Source organism: Balaenoptera physalus (assembly GCF_965194825.1).
Source record: "Balaenoptera physalus genome assembly, chromosome: Y".
NCBI lineage: Eukaryota > Metazoa > Chordata > Mammalia > Artiodactyla > Balaenopteridae > Balaenoptera > Balaenoptera physalus.
In genome coordinates, this window is record NC_138904.1 from 19,685,789 (window position 1) to 19,702,552 (window position 16,764).

Consider the following 16,764-nt stretch of genomic DNA (forward strand, 5'->3'; position numbering starts at 1 on the left):
GCTGAGAGGGAAAGGTATAACTTTCAGTAGTTATATTAGAAAAAAGAAAGGTAAAATCAGTTACTAAGGTACTAACTTAAGAAGTTGGAGAAAACAAGAACAAAATAAGCTTAAAGTATATGGAAGAAAGGAAACAATAAAGATTGAGAACCTCGGGGGGGTTGGTGGTTGTACTGTTGCACAAGAGTCAAACATGTGTATACCCTCATGACCTGGCAGTTTCACTCCCAGGTATATACCTAAGGGGAATGAGACCATATTTCCTCAAAAGCCTTGTACAAGAATGCTCATAGCAGCACTATTTGTAATGCCCCAAACTGAACACTACTTAAGTGCCCATACATAGTAGAAATGGATAAATAAATTTTGTCATATTCACACAGTGAAATACTATTTAGCAATAAGGTTAAACAGACTATAGTTCTTTACTTATAAGTAACAAATATAGCTAAATTTTACAAACATAATTTGAGTAAAAAAAGTCAGACACAAAAGAGCATAAAGTTCAGACATGGCTGAAACTTGTATATGCTGGTTAAAAGCCAGTATGGTGCTCACCCTTAGTGGGAGATCATGAATGGAACTGGATCTGAGGGGGACTTCTGAAGATTTAGTAATGTTTTGTATCTTAATCTGGGTAACCAATTACATGGATGTGTTCAGATGTGAAAATTGATTGAACTATACTGTGTGTATTTTTCTGCATGTATGTTATATTTCAGTAAAAAGACAAAAAATTCATGGATAATATTTACAGCAAAACTAAGTGACAGTGTATCCTCATGAAACACAAAATAAAAACAGGTAAGGGCAAATCATTCATAGCCACAAGATCAACAAGGAATGGACATCTGTGTAGGAGAAAGCACAAGGAGTGGACAGACCATGTGAAAGGCCTGACAAACAGGAGAATTCCAAAACAACAAACAAGTATTCACTAAAAAGCGTGGCATTCTGACTAGTGTGAGGTGGTATCTCATTGCAGTTGAGGTGGTTTTGATTTACATTTCCCTTATGATTAGTGATGCTGAGTACCTTTTCATGTGCCTGTTGTCCATCTCTGTGTCTTCTTTGGAAAAATGTCTATTCAGGTCTTCTGCCCATTTCTTATTCAGATTGTTTGTACTGAGTTGTATGAGTTCTTTATATATTTTGGATATTAACCCCTTAACAGATGTATTATTTGCAAATATCTTCTCCCATTCAGTTAAGTTGCCTTTTTGTTTTGCTGATGGTTCCCTTTGCTGTGCAAAAGTTTTTTAGCTTCATATGGTTCCATTTGTTTATTTTTGGTTTTGTTGCCGTTGCCTGAGGAGACAGATCAAAAAAAATATTGCTAAGACCAGTTTCAAAGAGCATACTCCCTGTGTTTTCTTCTAGATGTTTTATGGTTTCAGGTCTTACATTTAAGTCTTTAATTCATTTTGAGTTTATTTTTGTAAATGATGTGAGAAAATGGTCTAGTTTCTTTAACTTGTAGCTCTCCAGTTTTCCCAACACCACTAAGCCATACAAATGAATAAAATCTTGCAATCTATGACAACATGGATGGACCTGGAGGGTATTATGCTAAGTGAATAAGTCAGACAGAGAAAGATACAACAAATGACTCCTAAAAAACCCAGAAACAGACTCATAGATACAGAGAACAAACTAGTGATTGAGAGAATGGGAGGATGGGTGAAATAAGTGAATGGGATTAAGAGATACAAATTACCAGTTATAAAATAAATAAGTCACAGGGATGTAATGCACAGCACAGGGAATATAATCAATAATATTAAATTAACTTTGTATGGCACATAATTGATACAAATATAGAATTACTATGTTGTACATCTGAAACAAATATTGTAAGTCAACTATACTTCAATTAAACATTTTTAATGAAAAAAATAGAAGTGTGGCAGTTCAGTTTAAGAATATTAGTTGAAATGGGAGGGGTTTTGCCCTCCAATAAAAACTGAATGAATACAAAGAACCTGTGGTCAGAAGGTCTGAAAGGGATGGAGCAAGCTAACCCTTAATGAACTCTTGAAAATGAGCCACCAGATCTCCTGACTCATACACAGTCTCACACTGAGGAGAAATTGCTGAGAATAGAATTCAAATTGAGTAGAACAGGGACAAAAAAGAATAAGGAAAGAAAAGGTCTCAATAAGAATGGGAGAGAGGACCAGAACCAAGAACTCTAATGAAGCAAGTCATCGTATTCCTTTAACATACATAAAAACAGCACAAAGGGAGCCTCTGTGAAGTTAGAAAAGCCACCCTGAACCATAGTTCTTTCTAAAAGTTCAGGAAAGTTTAGCACACATAAGAATGAGCAACAGATTGTGATGATGGTTGCAGAGTTCTGAATATACTAAAAACCACTGAATTGTACATTTTAAATAGGTGAATTTTATGGTATGTGAAAAATATCTCAATAAAACTGTGAGAAAAATGAATGGAAAATTAATCAAGGTCAGATCCCTCACAAAATTATTATAAGGAGAAAAAGGAGAGAATCAAAAGCATTCCATGTTGCTTATCTATTTTATGTATAGTAGTTTGTATCTTTTAATCCCATACTCCTAATTTGTCCCTCCCTCCCTCCTTGCTTTGGGAACCATAAATTTGTTTTCTATGTCTTTGAGTCAGTTTCTGTTTTGTATATAGTTTCATTTGTATTATTTTTTAGATTCCACATGTAATTGATAATAAAGGATATAAACTGAAAAAACATATATATATATACATAACTGAATCACTTTGCTGTACACCTGAAACTAACACAGTATTGTAAATCAACTATACTTCAACTAAAAAAAAAGAGAAAAAGGGGGAAAAAATTCCAGAAAGACACATTCAGAAAACAACAAATTTAAAATATACTGTTTAAAAATGAGTTGGAAGACATTAAGAAAATTAAATAAGACATGAAAGAACAATACAAAGCAGGATTAGAAAAACTCAGAAATGTAGTGACAACTTGGGGGAAGTAAGAAGAAAGAATCACTTGAGAAATGAAGGCTGAGGGACTTCCCTGGTGGTCAGTGGTTAAGAATCTGCCTTCCAATGCAGGGGATGTGAGTTCGATCCCTGGTCAGGGAACTAAGATCCCACATGCTGTGGGGCAAGTAAGCCCATGCACTCTAGAGCCCATGAGCCACAACTAGAGAGCCCATATGCCGCAACAAAGAGCCAGCATGCCGCAACAAAGACCCAACGCAGCCAAGTAAGTTAAAAAAGAAAAGAAAAGAGAAAGGAAGGCTGGGACTTCCCTGGTGATCCAGTGGTTAAGACTTCATGCTTCCACTGCAGGGAGCACAGGTTCGATCCCTGGTTGGGGAAATAAGATCCCACATGCTGTGTGGTGTGGCCAAAAAATAAAAATAAAAATAATAGAGATGAAAGCTAAGGCAGAACACTCTTTGACATAAATCGTAGCAATATCTTTATGGATCTGTCTCCTCAGACAAAGGAAACAAAAGCAAAAATAAACAAGTGGGACCTAATTAAACTTAAAAACTTCTGCACAGCAAAGGAAACCAACAACAAAATGAAAAGATAACCTACAGAATGGGAGAAAATATTTTGCAAATGGTATGCCCAATAAGGGGTTAATATCCAAAATATATAGATATTTATATATACAGTGGAGTATTAACCCTAAAAAGAGTGAAACTCTGCCATTTTCAACAACATGGATGGCCCCTAGAGGGTATTAGCCCTAGAGGGTATTAGTGCTTAGTGAAATACGTCAGAGAAAGACAAATACTGTATGATATCATTTATATGTGGAATCAAAAAAATAATCTAATAAAAAATATAACAGAACCAGACTCACAGATACAGAGGACAACCTAGTGGATACCAGTGAGGAGAGAAAAGGGAGGGAAGGGCAAGATGGTAGGGGATTAAGAGGTACCAGCTACTATGTATAAAATGAATAAGCTACAAAGATACATTGTACAGCACAGGGAATATAGCCAATTTTTTTTAACATCTTTATTGGAGTACAATTGGTTTACAATGGAGTGTTAGTTTCTGCTTTATAACAAAGTGAATCAGCTATACATATACATATATCCCCATATCTCTTCCCTCTTAACATCTCCCTCCCTCCCACCCTCCCTATCCCATCCCTCTAGGTGGTCACAAAGCACCGAGCTGATCTCGCTGTGCTATGCAGCTGCTTTCCACTAGCTATTGGTTTTACATTTGGTAGTGTATATATGTCCATGCCACTCTCTCACTTTGTCCCAGGTTACCCTTCCCCATCCCCGTGTCCTCAAGTACATTCTCTAGTAGGTCTGTGTCTTTATTCCCATCCTGCCCCTAGGTTCTTCATGACCTTTTTTTTAAAACTTTTTTTTTAATATTCCATATATATGTGTTAGCATATGGTATTTGTATTTCTCTTTCTGACTTACTTCACTCTGTGTGACAGATCTAGGTCCATCCACCTCACTACAAATAACTCAGTTTCCTTTCTTTTTATGGCTGAGTAATGTTCCATTGTATATATGTGCCACATCTTCTTTATCCATTCATCTGTCAATGGACACTTAGGTTGCTTTCATGTCCTGGCTATTGTAAATAGAGCTGCAATGAACATTGTGGTATGTGACTCTTTGAATTATGGTTTTCTCAGGGTATATGCCCAGTAGTGGGATTGCTGGGTCATATGGTAGTTCTATTTTTACTTTTTTAAGGAACCTCCATACTCTTCTCCATAGTGGCTGTACCAATTTACATTCCCACCAAGAGTGAAAGAGCGTTCCCTTTTCTCCACACACTCTCCAACATTTGTTGTTTGTAGATTTTCTGATGATGCCCACTCTAACCGGTGTGAGGTGATACCTCATTGTAGTTTTAATTTGCATTTCTCTAATAATTAGTGATGTTGAGCAGCTTTTCATGCGCTTCTTGGCCATCTGTATGTCTTCTTTGGAGAAATGTCTGTTTAGGTCTTCTACTCATTTTTGGATTGAGTTGTTTGTTTTTTAATATTGAGCTGCATGAGCTGTTTATACATTTTGGAAATTAATCCTTTGTCCGTTAATTCGTTTGCAAATATTTTCTCCCATTCTGAGGGTTGTCTTTTCATCTTGTTTGTAGTTTCCTTTGCTGTGCAAAAGCTTATAAGTTTCATTAGGTCCCATTTGTTTATTTTTGTTTTTACTTCCTTTCTCTAGGATGTGGGTCAAAAAGGATCTTGCTGTGATTTATGTCATAGAGTGTTCTGCTTATGTTTTCCTCTAAGAGTTCGATAGTGTCTGGCCTAACATTTAGGTCTTTAATCCATTTTGAGTTTATTTTTGTGTATGGTATTAGGGAATGTTCTAATTTCATTCTTTTACATGTAGCTATCCAGTTTTCCCAGCACCACTTCTTGAAGAGGCTGTCTTTTCTCCATTGTGTATTCTTGCTTCCTTTATCAAAAATAAGGTGACCTATGTGCATGGGTTTATCTCTGGGCTTTCTATCCTGTTCCATTGATGTGTATTTCTGTGTTTGTGCCAGTACCATACTGTCTTGATAACTGTAGCTTTTTAGTCTAAACTGAAGTACGCGGGAACCTGATTCCTCCAGTTCCGTTTTTCTTTCTCAAGATTGCTTTGGCTATTCCGGGTCTTTTGTGTTTCCATACAAATTGTGAAATTTTTTGTTCTAGTTCTGTGAAAAATACCAGTGGTAGTTTGATAAGGGTTACATTGAATCTGTAGATTGCTTTGGGTAGTAGAGTCATTTTCACAATGTTGATTCTTCCAGTCCAAGAACATGGTATATCTCTCCATCTATTTGTATCACCTTTAATTTCTTTCATCAGTGTCTTATAGTTTTCTGGGTACAGGTCTTTTGTCTCCTTAGGTAGGTTTATTCGTAGGTATTTTATTATTTTTGTTGCAATGGTAAAAGGGAGTGTTTCCTTAAATTCACTTTCAGATTTTTCATCCTTAGTGTATAGGAATGCAGGAGATTTCTGTGCATTAATTTTGTATCCTGCTACTTTACCAGATTCATTGATTAGCTCTAGTAGTTTTCTGGTAGCATCTTTAGGATTCTGTATATATAGTATCATGTCATCTGCATTAACAGCTTTATTTCTTCTTTTCTGATTTGGATTCCTTTTATTTCTTTTTCTTCTCTGATTGCTGTGGCTAACACTTCCAAAACAATGTTGAATAATAGTGGTGAGAGTGGGCAACCTTGTCTTGTTCCTGATCTTAGTGGAAATGGTTTTATTTTTTCACCATTGAGGACGATGTTGACTGTGGGTTTGTCATATATGGCCGTTATTATGTCAAGGTAAGTTCACTCTATGCCTACTTTCTGGAGGGTTTTTATCATAAATGGGTGTTGAATTTTGTCAAAAGCTTTTTCTGCATCTATTGAGATGATCATATGTTTTTTTATTCTTCAATTTGTTAATATGGTGTATCACATTGATTGATTTGCATATATTGAAGAATCCTTGCATTCCTGGGACAAACCCCACTTGATCATGGTATATGATCCTTTTAACGTGCTGTTGGATTCTGTTTGCTAGTATTTTGTTGAGGATTTTTGCATCTGTGTTTATCAGTGATATTGGCATATAGTTTTCTTTCTTTGTGACATCTTTGTCTGGTTTTGGTATCAGCATGATGGTGGCCTCGTAGAATGAGTTTAGGAGTGTTCCTTCCTCTGCTATAGTTTGCAAGAGTTTGAGAAGGATGGGTGTTAGCTCTTCTCTAAATGTGTGATGGAATTCGCCTGTGAAGCCGTCTGGTCCTGGGCTTTTGTTTGTTTGAATGTTTTTAGTCAGAGTCTCAATTTCAGTGCTTGGAATTGGTCTGTTTATATTTTCTGTTTCTTCCTGGTTCAGTCTCGGAAGGTTGTGCTTTTCTAAGAATTTGTCCATTTCTTCCAGGTTGTCCATTTTATTGGCATATAGTCGTTTGTAGTAATCTCTCACGATCCTTTGTATTCCTGCAGTGTCAGTTTTTTCTCCTTTTTCATTTCTAATTCTATTGATTTGAGGTTTTCCCTTTTTTTCTTGATGAGTCTGGCTAATGGTTTATCAATTTTGTTTATTTTCTCAAAGAACCAGCTTTTAGTTTTATTGCTCTTTGCTATTGTTTCCTTCATTTCTTTTTTCATTTATTTCTGATCTGATCTTTATAATTTCTTTCCTGCTGCTAACTTTGGGGTTTTGTTTGTTTGTTTGTTTTTCTTTCTCTAACTGCTTTAGGTGTAAGGTTAGATTGTTTATCTGAGATGTTTCTTGTTTCTTAAGGTAGGTCTGTACTGCTATAAACTTCCCTCTTGGAACTGCTTCTGCTGCATCCCATATGTTTTGGGTCATCATGTTTTCATTGTCATTTATCTCTAGGTATTTTTTGATTTCATCTTTGATTTCTTCAGTGATCTCTTGGTTATTAAGTAGTGTATTGTTTAGCCTCCACATGTCTGTATTTTTTAAAGTTTTTTTCCTGTAATTGATATCTAGTTTCATAGTGTTGTGGTGAGAAACCATACTTATACGATTTCAACTTTCTTAAATTTACCAAGGCTTGATTTGTGACCCAAGATATGATCTTTCCTGGAGAATATTCCTTGAGCATTTGAGAAGAAAGTGTATTCTGTTGTTGTTAGACGGAATGTCCTATAATTATCAGTTAAGTCCATCTTGTTTAATGTATCATTTAAAGCTTGTGTTTCCTTATTTATTTTCATTTTGGATGATCTGTCCATTGGTGAAAGTGGGGTGTTAAAGTACCCTACTATGATTGTGTTACTGTCTATTTCCCCTTTTATGGCTGTTAGCATTTGCCTTGTGTATTGAGGTGCTTCTATGTTGGGTGCATAAATATTTATGGTTGTTATATCTTCTTCTTGGATTGATCCCTTGATCAATTATGTAGTGTTGTTCTTTGTCTCTTCTAATAGTCTTTGTTTTAAAGTCTATTTTGTCTGATATGAGAATTGGTATGCCAGCTATCTTCTGATTTTCATTTGCATGGAATATCATTTTCCATCCCCTCACTTTCAGTCTGTATGTGTCCCTAGGTCTGAAGGAGGTGTCTTGTTTTTGTATCCATTCTGCCAGTTTGTGTCTTCTGGTTGGAGCCTTTAATCCATTTACATTTAAGGTAATTATTGATATGTATATTCCTATTACCATTTTCTTAATTGTTTTGTGTTTGTTATTGTAGTTTTTTTTCCTTCTCTTTTGTTTCCTGCCTAGAGAAGTTCCTTTAACATTTGTTGTAAAGCTGGTTTAGTGGTGCTGAGTTCTCTTAGCTTTTGCTTGTCTGTAAAAGTTTTAATTTCTCCATCAAATCTGAATGAGATCCTTGCTGGGTAGAATAATCTTGGTTGTAGGTTTTTCTATTTCAGCACTTTAACTATGTCCTGTGACTCCCTTCTGGCTTGCAGAGTTTCTGCTGAAAGATCAGCTGTTAACTTTATGGGGATTCCCTTGTATGGTTTTTGTTGCTTTTCCCTTGCTGCTTTTAATATGTTTTCTTTGCATTTTATTTTTGATAGTTTGATTAATAGGTGTCTTGGCTTATTTCTCCTTGGATATATCCTGTATGGGACTGTCTGTGCTTCCTGGACCTGATTAACTATTTCCTTTCCATGTTAGGGAAGTTTTCAACTATAATCTCTTCAATTATTTTCTCAGTCCCTTTCTTTTTCTCTTCTTCTTCTGGGGCCCTTATAATTGTATTGTTGGTACGTTAAATGTTGTCCCAGAGGTCTCTGAGACTGTCCCCAATTCTTTTCATTTTTTTTCTTTATTCTGCTCTGCAGTAGTTATTTCCACTATTTTATCTTCCAGGTCACTTATCCGTTCTTCTGCCTCAGTTATTCTGCTATGGATCCCTTCTAGAGAATTTTTAATTTCATTTATTGTGTTCATCACTGTTTGTTTGCTCTTTAGTTCTTCTAGGTCCTTGTTAAATGTTTCTTGTATTTTCTGCATTCTATTTCCAAGATTTTGGATCATCTTTACTATCATTACTCTAAATTATTTTCAGAAATACCTAGACTGCCTATTTCCTCTTCATTTGTTTGGTCTGGTGGGTTTTTACCTTGCTCCTTCAACTGCTGTGCGTTTCTCTGTTCTCATTTTGCTTAACTTACTGTGTTTGGTGTCTCCTTTTCACAGGCTGCAGGTTGTTCGTTCCCATTGTTTTTGGTGTTTGCTCCCAGTGAGTAAGTTTGGTTCAGTGGGTTATGTAGGCTTCCTTGTGGAGGGGACTAGTGTCTGTGTTCTGGTGGATGAGGCTGGATCTTGTTTCTTCTGGTGAGCAGGACCTCATCCAGTGGTTTGTTTTGGGGTGTCTGTGACCTTATTTTGATTTTAGGCAGCCTCTCTGCTAATGGGTGGGTTTATGTTCCTGTCTTGCTAGTTGTTTGGCATAGGGTGTCCAGCACTGTAGCTTGCTGGTCGTTGAGTGGAGCTGGGTCTTGGTGTTGTGATGGAGATCTCTGGGAGATTTTTGCCATTTGGTATTACGTGGAGCTGGGAGGTCTCTTGTGGACCAGTGTCCTGAAGTTGGCTATCCCACCTCAGAGGCACAGACCTGATGCCCGGCTGAAGCACCAAGACCCTGTCATCCATAAGGCTTAGAATAAACAGGAGAAAGAAAGAAAGAAAAAATAAAATAAAGTTATTAAAATAAAAAATAATTATTAATTTTTTTGTAAATTTAGATAAGTAGTAAAAGAAAAGAAAAAAGAAAGAAGAGAACAACCAAACAAAACAAATCCACCAATGATATCAAGTGTTAAAAGCTATACTAAAAAAAACCCCAAAAAACAGACAGACAGAACCCTAAGACAAATGGTTAAAGCAAAGCTATACAGACAAAGTCACACACAGAAGCATACACATACCCAGTCACAAAAAGAGAAAAAGGAAAAATATATATATATCATTGCTCCCAAAGTCCACCACCTCAATTTGGGATGATTCATTGTCTATTCAGGTGTTCCAGAGATGCAGGTACATCAAGTTGTTTGTGGAGCTTTAATCCGCTGCTTCTGAGGCTGATGGTAGAAATTTCCCTTTCTCTTCTTTGTTCGCACAGCTCCTGGGGTTCAGCTTTGGATTTGACCCCGCCTCTGTGTGTAGGTCGCCTGAGGGCATCTGTTCCTGCCCAGACAGGACGGGGTTAAAGGAGCAGCTGATACAGGGGACCTGGCTCACTCAGGTCGGGGGCAAGGAAGGTTATAGATGCAGGGCGAGCCTGTGGTGGCAGAGGCTGGCATGACGTAGCACCAGCCTGAGGCGTGCCGTGTGTTCTCCCAGGGAAGTTGTCCTTGGATCAGCGGACCCTGGCACTGGCGGGCTGCACAGGCTCTTGGGAGGGGAGGTGTGGAGAGTGACCTGTGCTCACACACAGGCTTCTTGGTGGCTGCAGCAGCATCCTTAGCATCTCATGCCCGTCTCTGTGGTCCACGTTGATAACCTTGGCTCACACCCATCTCTGGAGCCCCTTTAAGTGGTGCTCTTATTCCCCTCTCCTCACGCACAACGAAACAAAGAGGCAAGAAAAAGTCTCTTGCCTCTTTGGCAGTTCCAGACTTTTTCCTGGTCTCCCTCCAGCTGGCTGTGGCACACCACCTCCCTTCAGGCTGTGTTCATGCAGCCAACCCCAGTCCTCCCCATGGGGTCTGACTTCCAAAGCCCGATCCTCAGCTCCCAGCCCCCACCCACCCCGGCGGGTGAGCAGTCAAGCCTCTCGGGCTGGTGAGTGCTGGTCAGCACCGATCCTCTGTGCGGGAATCTCTCCACTTTGCCCTCTGCACCCCTGTGGCTGCGCTCTCCTCCATGGCTCTGAAGGTTCCCCCCCCACCCCCATCTCTGCCAATGGAGGGTCTTCCTAGTGTGTGGAAACCTTTCCTCCTTCACAGCTCCCTCCCACTGGTGTGGGTCCCATCCCTATTCTTTTGTCTCTGTTTTTTTCTTTTTTCTTTTGCCCTACCCAGGTACGTGGGGAGTTTCTTGTCTTTTGGAAAGTCTGAGGTCTTCTGTCAGCGTTCAGTAGGTGTTCTGTAGGAGTTGTTCCACATGTAGATGTATTTCTGTTGTATTTGTGGGGAGGAAGGTGATCTCCACTTCTTACACTTCCACCATCTTCCCAATATTTTATAATAACCCTAAATGGAATATAATATATAAAATATTAAATCAACATGTTGTACACCTGAAACTAATATTGTAAATCAGTTAGACTTCAATTTGAATAAAAGAAAAGAAATGAAGGCTAAACTAGAAGAAAACAAGAATGATTGAATATAGCAGAAAATGCCTTTCTAAAGTAAAAAGGAAAATGTTTTAAATCAAAAAGAGGCAAAGATGAACAGATTTCTAGAAAAAGTGACAAATATGAAAGATAGCAAAGAAGACCTGACATATAGATAATAAGATTATCTAAAGAAGGATACCGAAGCAAGGAAAAAGAAAAAAATGCTTAAAACTAATATTGGGTGGACCTAGAGACTGTCATACAGAGTGAAGTAAGTCAGAAAGAGAAAAACAGATATCATATGCTAACGCACATATATGGAATCTAAAAATAACAGTACTGATGAACCTAGTGACAGGGCAGGAATAAAGATGCAGATGTAGAGAATGGACTTGAGGATATGGTGGGGGGGAAGGATAAGCTGGGATGAAGTGAGAGAGTGGCATGGACATATATACACTACCAAATGTAAAATGGATGGCTAGTGGGAAGCAGCTGCATAGCACAGGGAGATCAGCTCAGTGCTTTGTGACCACCTAGAGGGGTGGGATAGGGAGGGTGAGAGGGAGAGAGATGCAAGAGGGAGGGGATATGGGAATACCTGTATACATACAGCTGATTCACTTTGTTGTACAGCAGAAACTAACACAACATTGTAAAGCAATTATACTCCAATAAAGATATTTTTTAAAAAAAACTAATATTGAGGAAACTTTAGATTTGCTTTTAAAAAGCACACCGCGTACCTAAGAATTTTGCTCCAGAATGACCAACAGCAAGACACATTCTAATAAAATTACTAGACTTTTTTTAAAAGAAATGCCTTGGATACTTCAGCAAAAACAGCAGGTGGGTTGTAAAGGAAGGAAAATTCAATCATCTTCAAACTTTTTGACACCAACAGTTTATGCCAGAAGAAAATGGAGTAACATTTAAGATACTCAAGGGGAAAAAATGTGAGCCAAGAACATTATATCTGGTAAAACTGACTTTTAGGTATAAAGGGTACAGGTATTTATCAACATACACGAAGTCAGGAAATATTGGTCCCATGATCCCTTTCTGAGAAATTTGCTAGAGAATGAGCTTAAGACAACCAAAGTGATGTGAGAGACATTGATATAAGTAATATCAGTCAGCATTAAATATATAGTTACTTGTAGAACTAAGACTAAATGAGATTTGAAAGAGAGAAAGTAATAATGCCTATATGCCCAGTGCTCTGGTAATGTAGATCTCCCCATGGAGAAATGGGGAAAGAATATGCAAAAAAAAAGAACTGTTCTCAGCAATTATATTGGTAACAGTATTAATGTTATTCCAGGACCGTGTAATGTGAGATAATATTAACTGAGTAATTATGAGATATTCAAATTCCATCATCCTCTGTCTTTGAGAGCTAAGACTTTTAGTGTGGAAGAACACAGATGTAACTCAAACGAATTTGAGTTAGAAACAAAACACCCCTGTAGTCCTGAATATGAACTCATGAGACATTTTATTGAAAAGTACACACACACACACACACACACACACACGCACACACTTTTGCTTTTTCCACTGAAAAGGCTTAGAAACAATGACCAGCCCAGAAGCAATGAGCACACCTAGTAACCCAGGTTCTGTTCTTGAAATACCATTCCCATTAAAATAAACCAGGATGTCTTAGAGAAATAGCTAATTCCAAGTTTGCAGCAGGAAATAAATAAGATGAGCTTGGAACATCTTGTCATAAAGGATAGGAAAGAAGCTTTCAAAGACTGCTATGGTCATGTCAAAGGGACTCAGAAGCCACTTTGAAGACGTTTCCACTGGCCAAAGACAGTTTGGCTTGAAAAAGGATAATTGCCAGTAGCAACGAGCACATCTAGTGCCCAAATCTTGGTTTCTAATACTATTCTCCAATTAAAGGGCTCCTTAGAGAGATGGATAATTCTAGGGCTGGACCAGGAATATACAAGATGAACCTGAAATATCTTGTAGTACTGGAAAATAAAGAAGCACTCAAAAAACAATAACAACAAACAAAAAAATATTGAGGTATGTTAATGTGACACAGGGCCTTTGGAAAGAACTGTTACTGGCCAAAACTGGAAGAATGTGAGCAGGAAAATAACAGTATTGGATTATAACACAAGGAATAAAATGTGTCCGTGAGTCTATAGTGATAGAAATAAATGATTACATAAATAGATAGGGGCGAAGAGACCAATCTCCCCTACAGAATAATTCTGAATAATTTGTGTATATACACCTGTCTCAAGGAGATGCAGCATAACTCCTCACCCCTTAAGTGTAGGCTATGTTTAGTTACTTGCTTCCAAAGACTATAGTATAGAAGGAGGGGGGAGCAGTTGGGAACCCTACAAACACTACCTGAAGTGATCCCAGTTAACATCAACAGTGATAAGTCAGGTTTGTGGTGTGTAGCCTTGGTTTGATGTGATAAGGAGGAAACTTCACTGTGTTATTCTCTTCCAAAAGTCATAACCCTAGTCTAATTATGAGAAAAATATGAGGCAACCCCAGGTTGAGGGACATTCTGCAAAATACCTGATGAGTACCCCTCAAAACTGTCCAGGTCATCAAAAACAAGGAAAGTGAGAAATTCTCACAGCCAAGAGGAGACGAAGGAGACAGAGGACTAATGTAATATGGAATATTTGATGGGATTCTGGAACCCAAAAAAAAGGACATTACGTAAAACCTAAGGAAATCTGAATAAAGTATGAACTTTAGTTGTTATGTGTGTATCAGTATTGGTTCATTAGTTATGACACACAAACCATAGGAATGTAAGCTGTTAACAATAAAATAAATTGGGTACAGATGTATAAGAACTCTGTACTATCTTCTCAATTTTTCTGTAAATTAAAACTAAAATTAGAAAGCTTATTTGAATATTTTTTAGAAATCATTGCAATTCATTGAAACTCATCAAATATGTTTAAATCCATGAGTTCATAACTATAGTTAAAACAAAAATTGTTCGATTTCAGAGGATGATACGGAACCAATTTATTACCTTGAGAAATGGTAAATTAAAGCAGAAGAATCAAACATTAATCTTGTTTTCTTTTCCTGTAAATAGTAGTAGATGAGGGAAAGCCTCTCTTTATAAAAAGCATTCTACTTAATAAAAAAGGAAATGTTAAAGAGTATCACCATTTTGAAACCCTGGGAAAATTAACGAATCTAGGCATTGAGCATCAACAGCTGCTAACATCACAAATAGGAGACACAGATACTATGTGCCACCTGCTGGGGGAGGACAGCACCACCTGTATTCATGCGAAGGGATCAACCCTGAGTCATATCAAGCTCTGTGTCCACTTGCCAATCTGCAGAAATACCGAAGAACATGTTGGACTCCATCACGACTGCAGTCAGCAAAATCCAGATTTGGGGAAACTACAGGTCAAATGCCCCTGCCTCTTCAGTAGAGAACTTGTAAGGAAAGAAAGGGCTGGAAGAAGAAACCTGTAGATTAAAAATATACCAAAATATTTGAAAATGGGTAAGACTAACCTCAAAAGCATTATGGTAAGTGAAAGAAGTCAGACACAAAAGACCACTTGTTACATGATTCCATTTATGTGAAATGTTCAGAATAGGCAAATCTATAGAGATAGAAGGTAGATTGGTGATTTCCAGGGAGGGAAGGAATGGGAATTAACTGCCAGTGAGCACAGTGTGTCATTTGGTAGATGCTCATGGAGAAACTTTGGGGATGGGTACAGAAAATATATATCTTGACCCAAGTGAAGGCTATAAAGGTATAGCCTCCTTACCAAATTTTAAGTTATATATATTTTTGTGTGATTTCCAGTATCTTATATTTTACAATAAAGGGTTAAATAAAGCAGAACACATGACTCCTAAGCTGTAAGGAGAGATCAGATTCCCCACATATTTCATCCTTTATCATGGTAATGAGAGTATTTCTCGTGGGCAAATTCAAAGTAGCTAGGAAATTGTTCCTTTACCTCACAAAGGAAAGAAAAAAATCGTGCAAAAGAGACGTAGTATTTGGTACACTGCATGACAAGTGCCATTTGGACCTCACACCCTGTTCCAAACGTGCAAAATAACACACATTCTTTTCTGGTAGGTTCAACTGCCACGTGATTTCCAATTTTATACACACACAGAATTGTAGAACTGTAATAAAGGAAATGGATGAAGGAGAAGTCACCTGTAGTCCCACCTCCCTGGCAAATCACAAATCATAACACCATAAATATTTTTTACTTTAGTGTTTTTGTCAGGCAAGTGTGATAACCACTATACTATGGAAACACTTCAGTGTTTCTGGTTTGCTGGGGTACTGTTGGTCAGTTGGTGTTTTTGTTTTCTGTTGTGAGGGGTTGGCCATTTTAGCAAGAATTCTTTCCCAAAATAGAATTCATTTTGAGGGGCAACTTATATGTTTTTGCCTTCTCATGAAAACCACTCAGAGGATCCTGTCTCACTATTATTTAACATGTCACCTGTTAAGTAATAGTAAGTACTCTTCCCAGTTCTGCTGGCCCCAGGGTAGGCAGCTAGGGATATATTCTTTGTTCTCTTGTTATGTGGTTGTATTCAGAGTGGAGCTGGGGCCCGTATCAGTCACTCTTTGCCTCACCCTGCTTTCTCATTTTTCCACTTGGGCAGAGTTCAGAACAGCAGCTCAGCGACAAGATCAGGAACAGGAGGAAGAGGATGATGAATGTGCACTCCACAGAGCTCGGGATTGGGATGACTGGAAGGACACCCATCCTAGGGGCTATGGCAACCGACAGAACATGGGTTAGTCTCCCCACAACAAGACAGGACTACAGGGGCTTCTGTCTTCCCCACCAAGGAAAGCTGTGCAGTCTTCCCCTCCCTGGGCTCCTGGTTCAGCTGTGTACAACGAAGGCAGAGATGCTTAATCTTGCTTTGCGTTCATTAAAATGTCAAACAATTAAGTGTGTATATGTACCCTAGATGATGAGCCAGCAATCTTGTCTTGGCATTAGAATCCTCATCATGGTATATTCCACTTTTCTTAAATGGAAAGAAAAGAGTACTAAGAAATGGTTCTGTATAATCAATGGCTGTATGAATTCTCTTTGAAAAAGAAAAGTCCCCTCTATGATGTGAGACTGTGCAGAAATATAAGTATCAGCTGCTTTCTTCCAGGGGGTGAGGGGAGGGGGTCAGCTGTAGTTCCCTGGGCTTATGGAGAGATCCTGGTCATCTCCCTTTGATGTGGGCAGTGAGTTACCCAGCATCAGAGCTGCCCAGACTGGCTGGAGCTTGCTTTCTCCTTTCTACCCCAGTGCTGGGAACTAACCCAACACTTGCTTTACAAGGGACAAGCACAAAAGCCAGGACTTGCCCTGCCACACGGCTCTATTTTCAGGAATTACAGCTGTGAATGAACAGAACATAACAATCCTATCTACCCAATCTTCCTTGCTTCAGCCATGAGAAATGAGGAAACCGATAAGGCACTATGAGAGCCATCTTTGTGTGAGCATCTGAGGCCGGGGCCTTTACTCTGGAT

General features: G+C 38.3%; 1 protein-coding gene across 2 annotated transcripts in view; it reads left to right on the forward strand.

The window, feature by feature from the left end:
• LOC309653358 (immunoglobulin-binding protein 1-like) overlaps window positions 1–16,183 on the forward strand; it is a 36,153-nt gene extending 19,970 nt beyond the window's left edge. For both annotated transcript variants that reach the window (XM_082447964.1, XM_082447965.1), the window contains one exon: window positions 15,888–16,183. In XM_082447964.1, the coding sequence (XP_082304090.1) occupies window positions 15,888–16,027 (140 nt within the window). In that variant the 3' untranslated portion in view covers window positions 16,028–16,183. The remainder of the gene's footprint in view (window positions 1–15,887) is intronic.
• The last annotated feature ends 581 nt before the right edge of the window (window positions 16,184–16,764 follow it).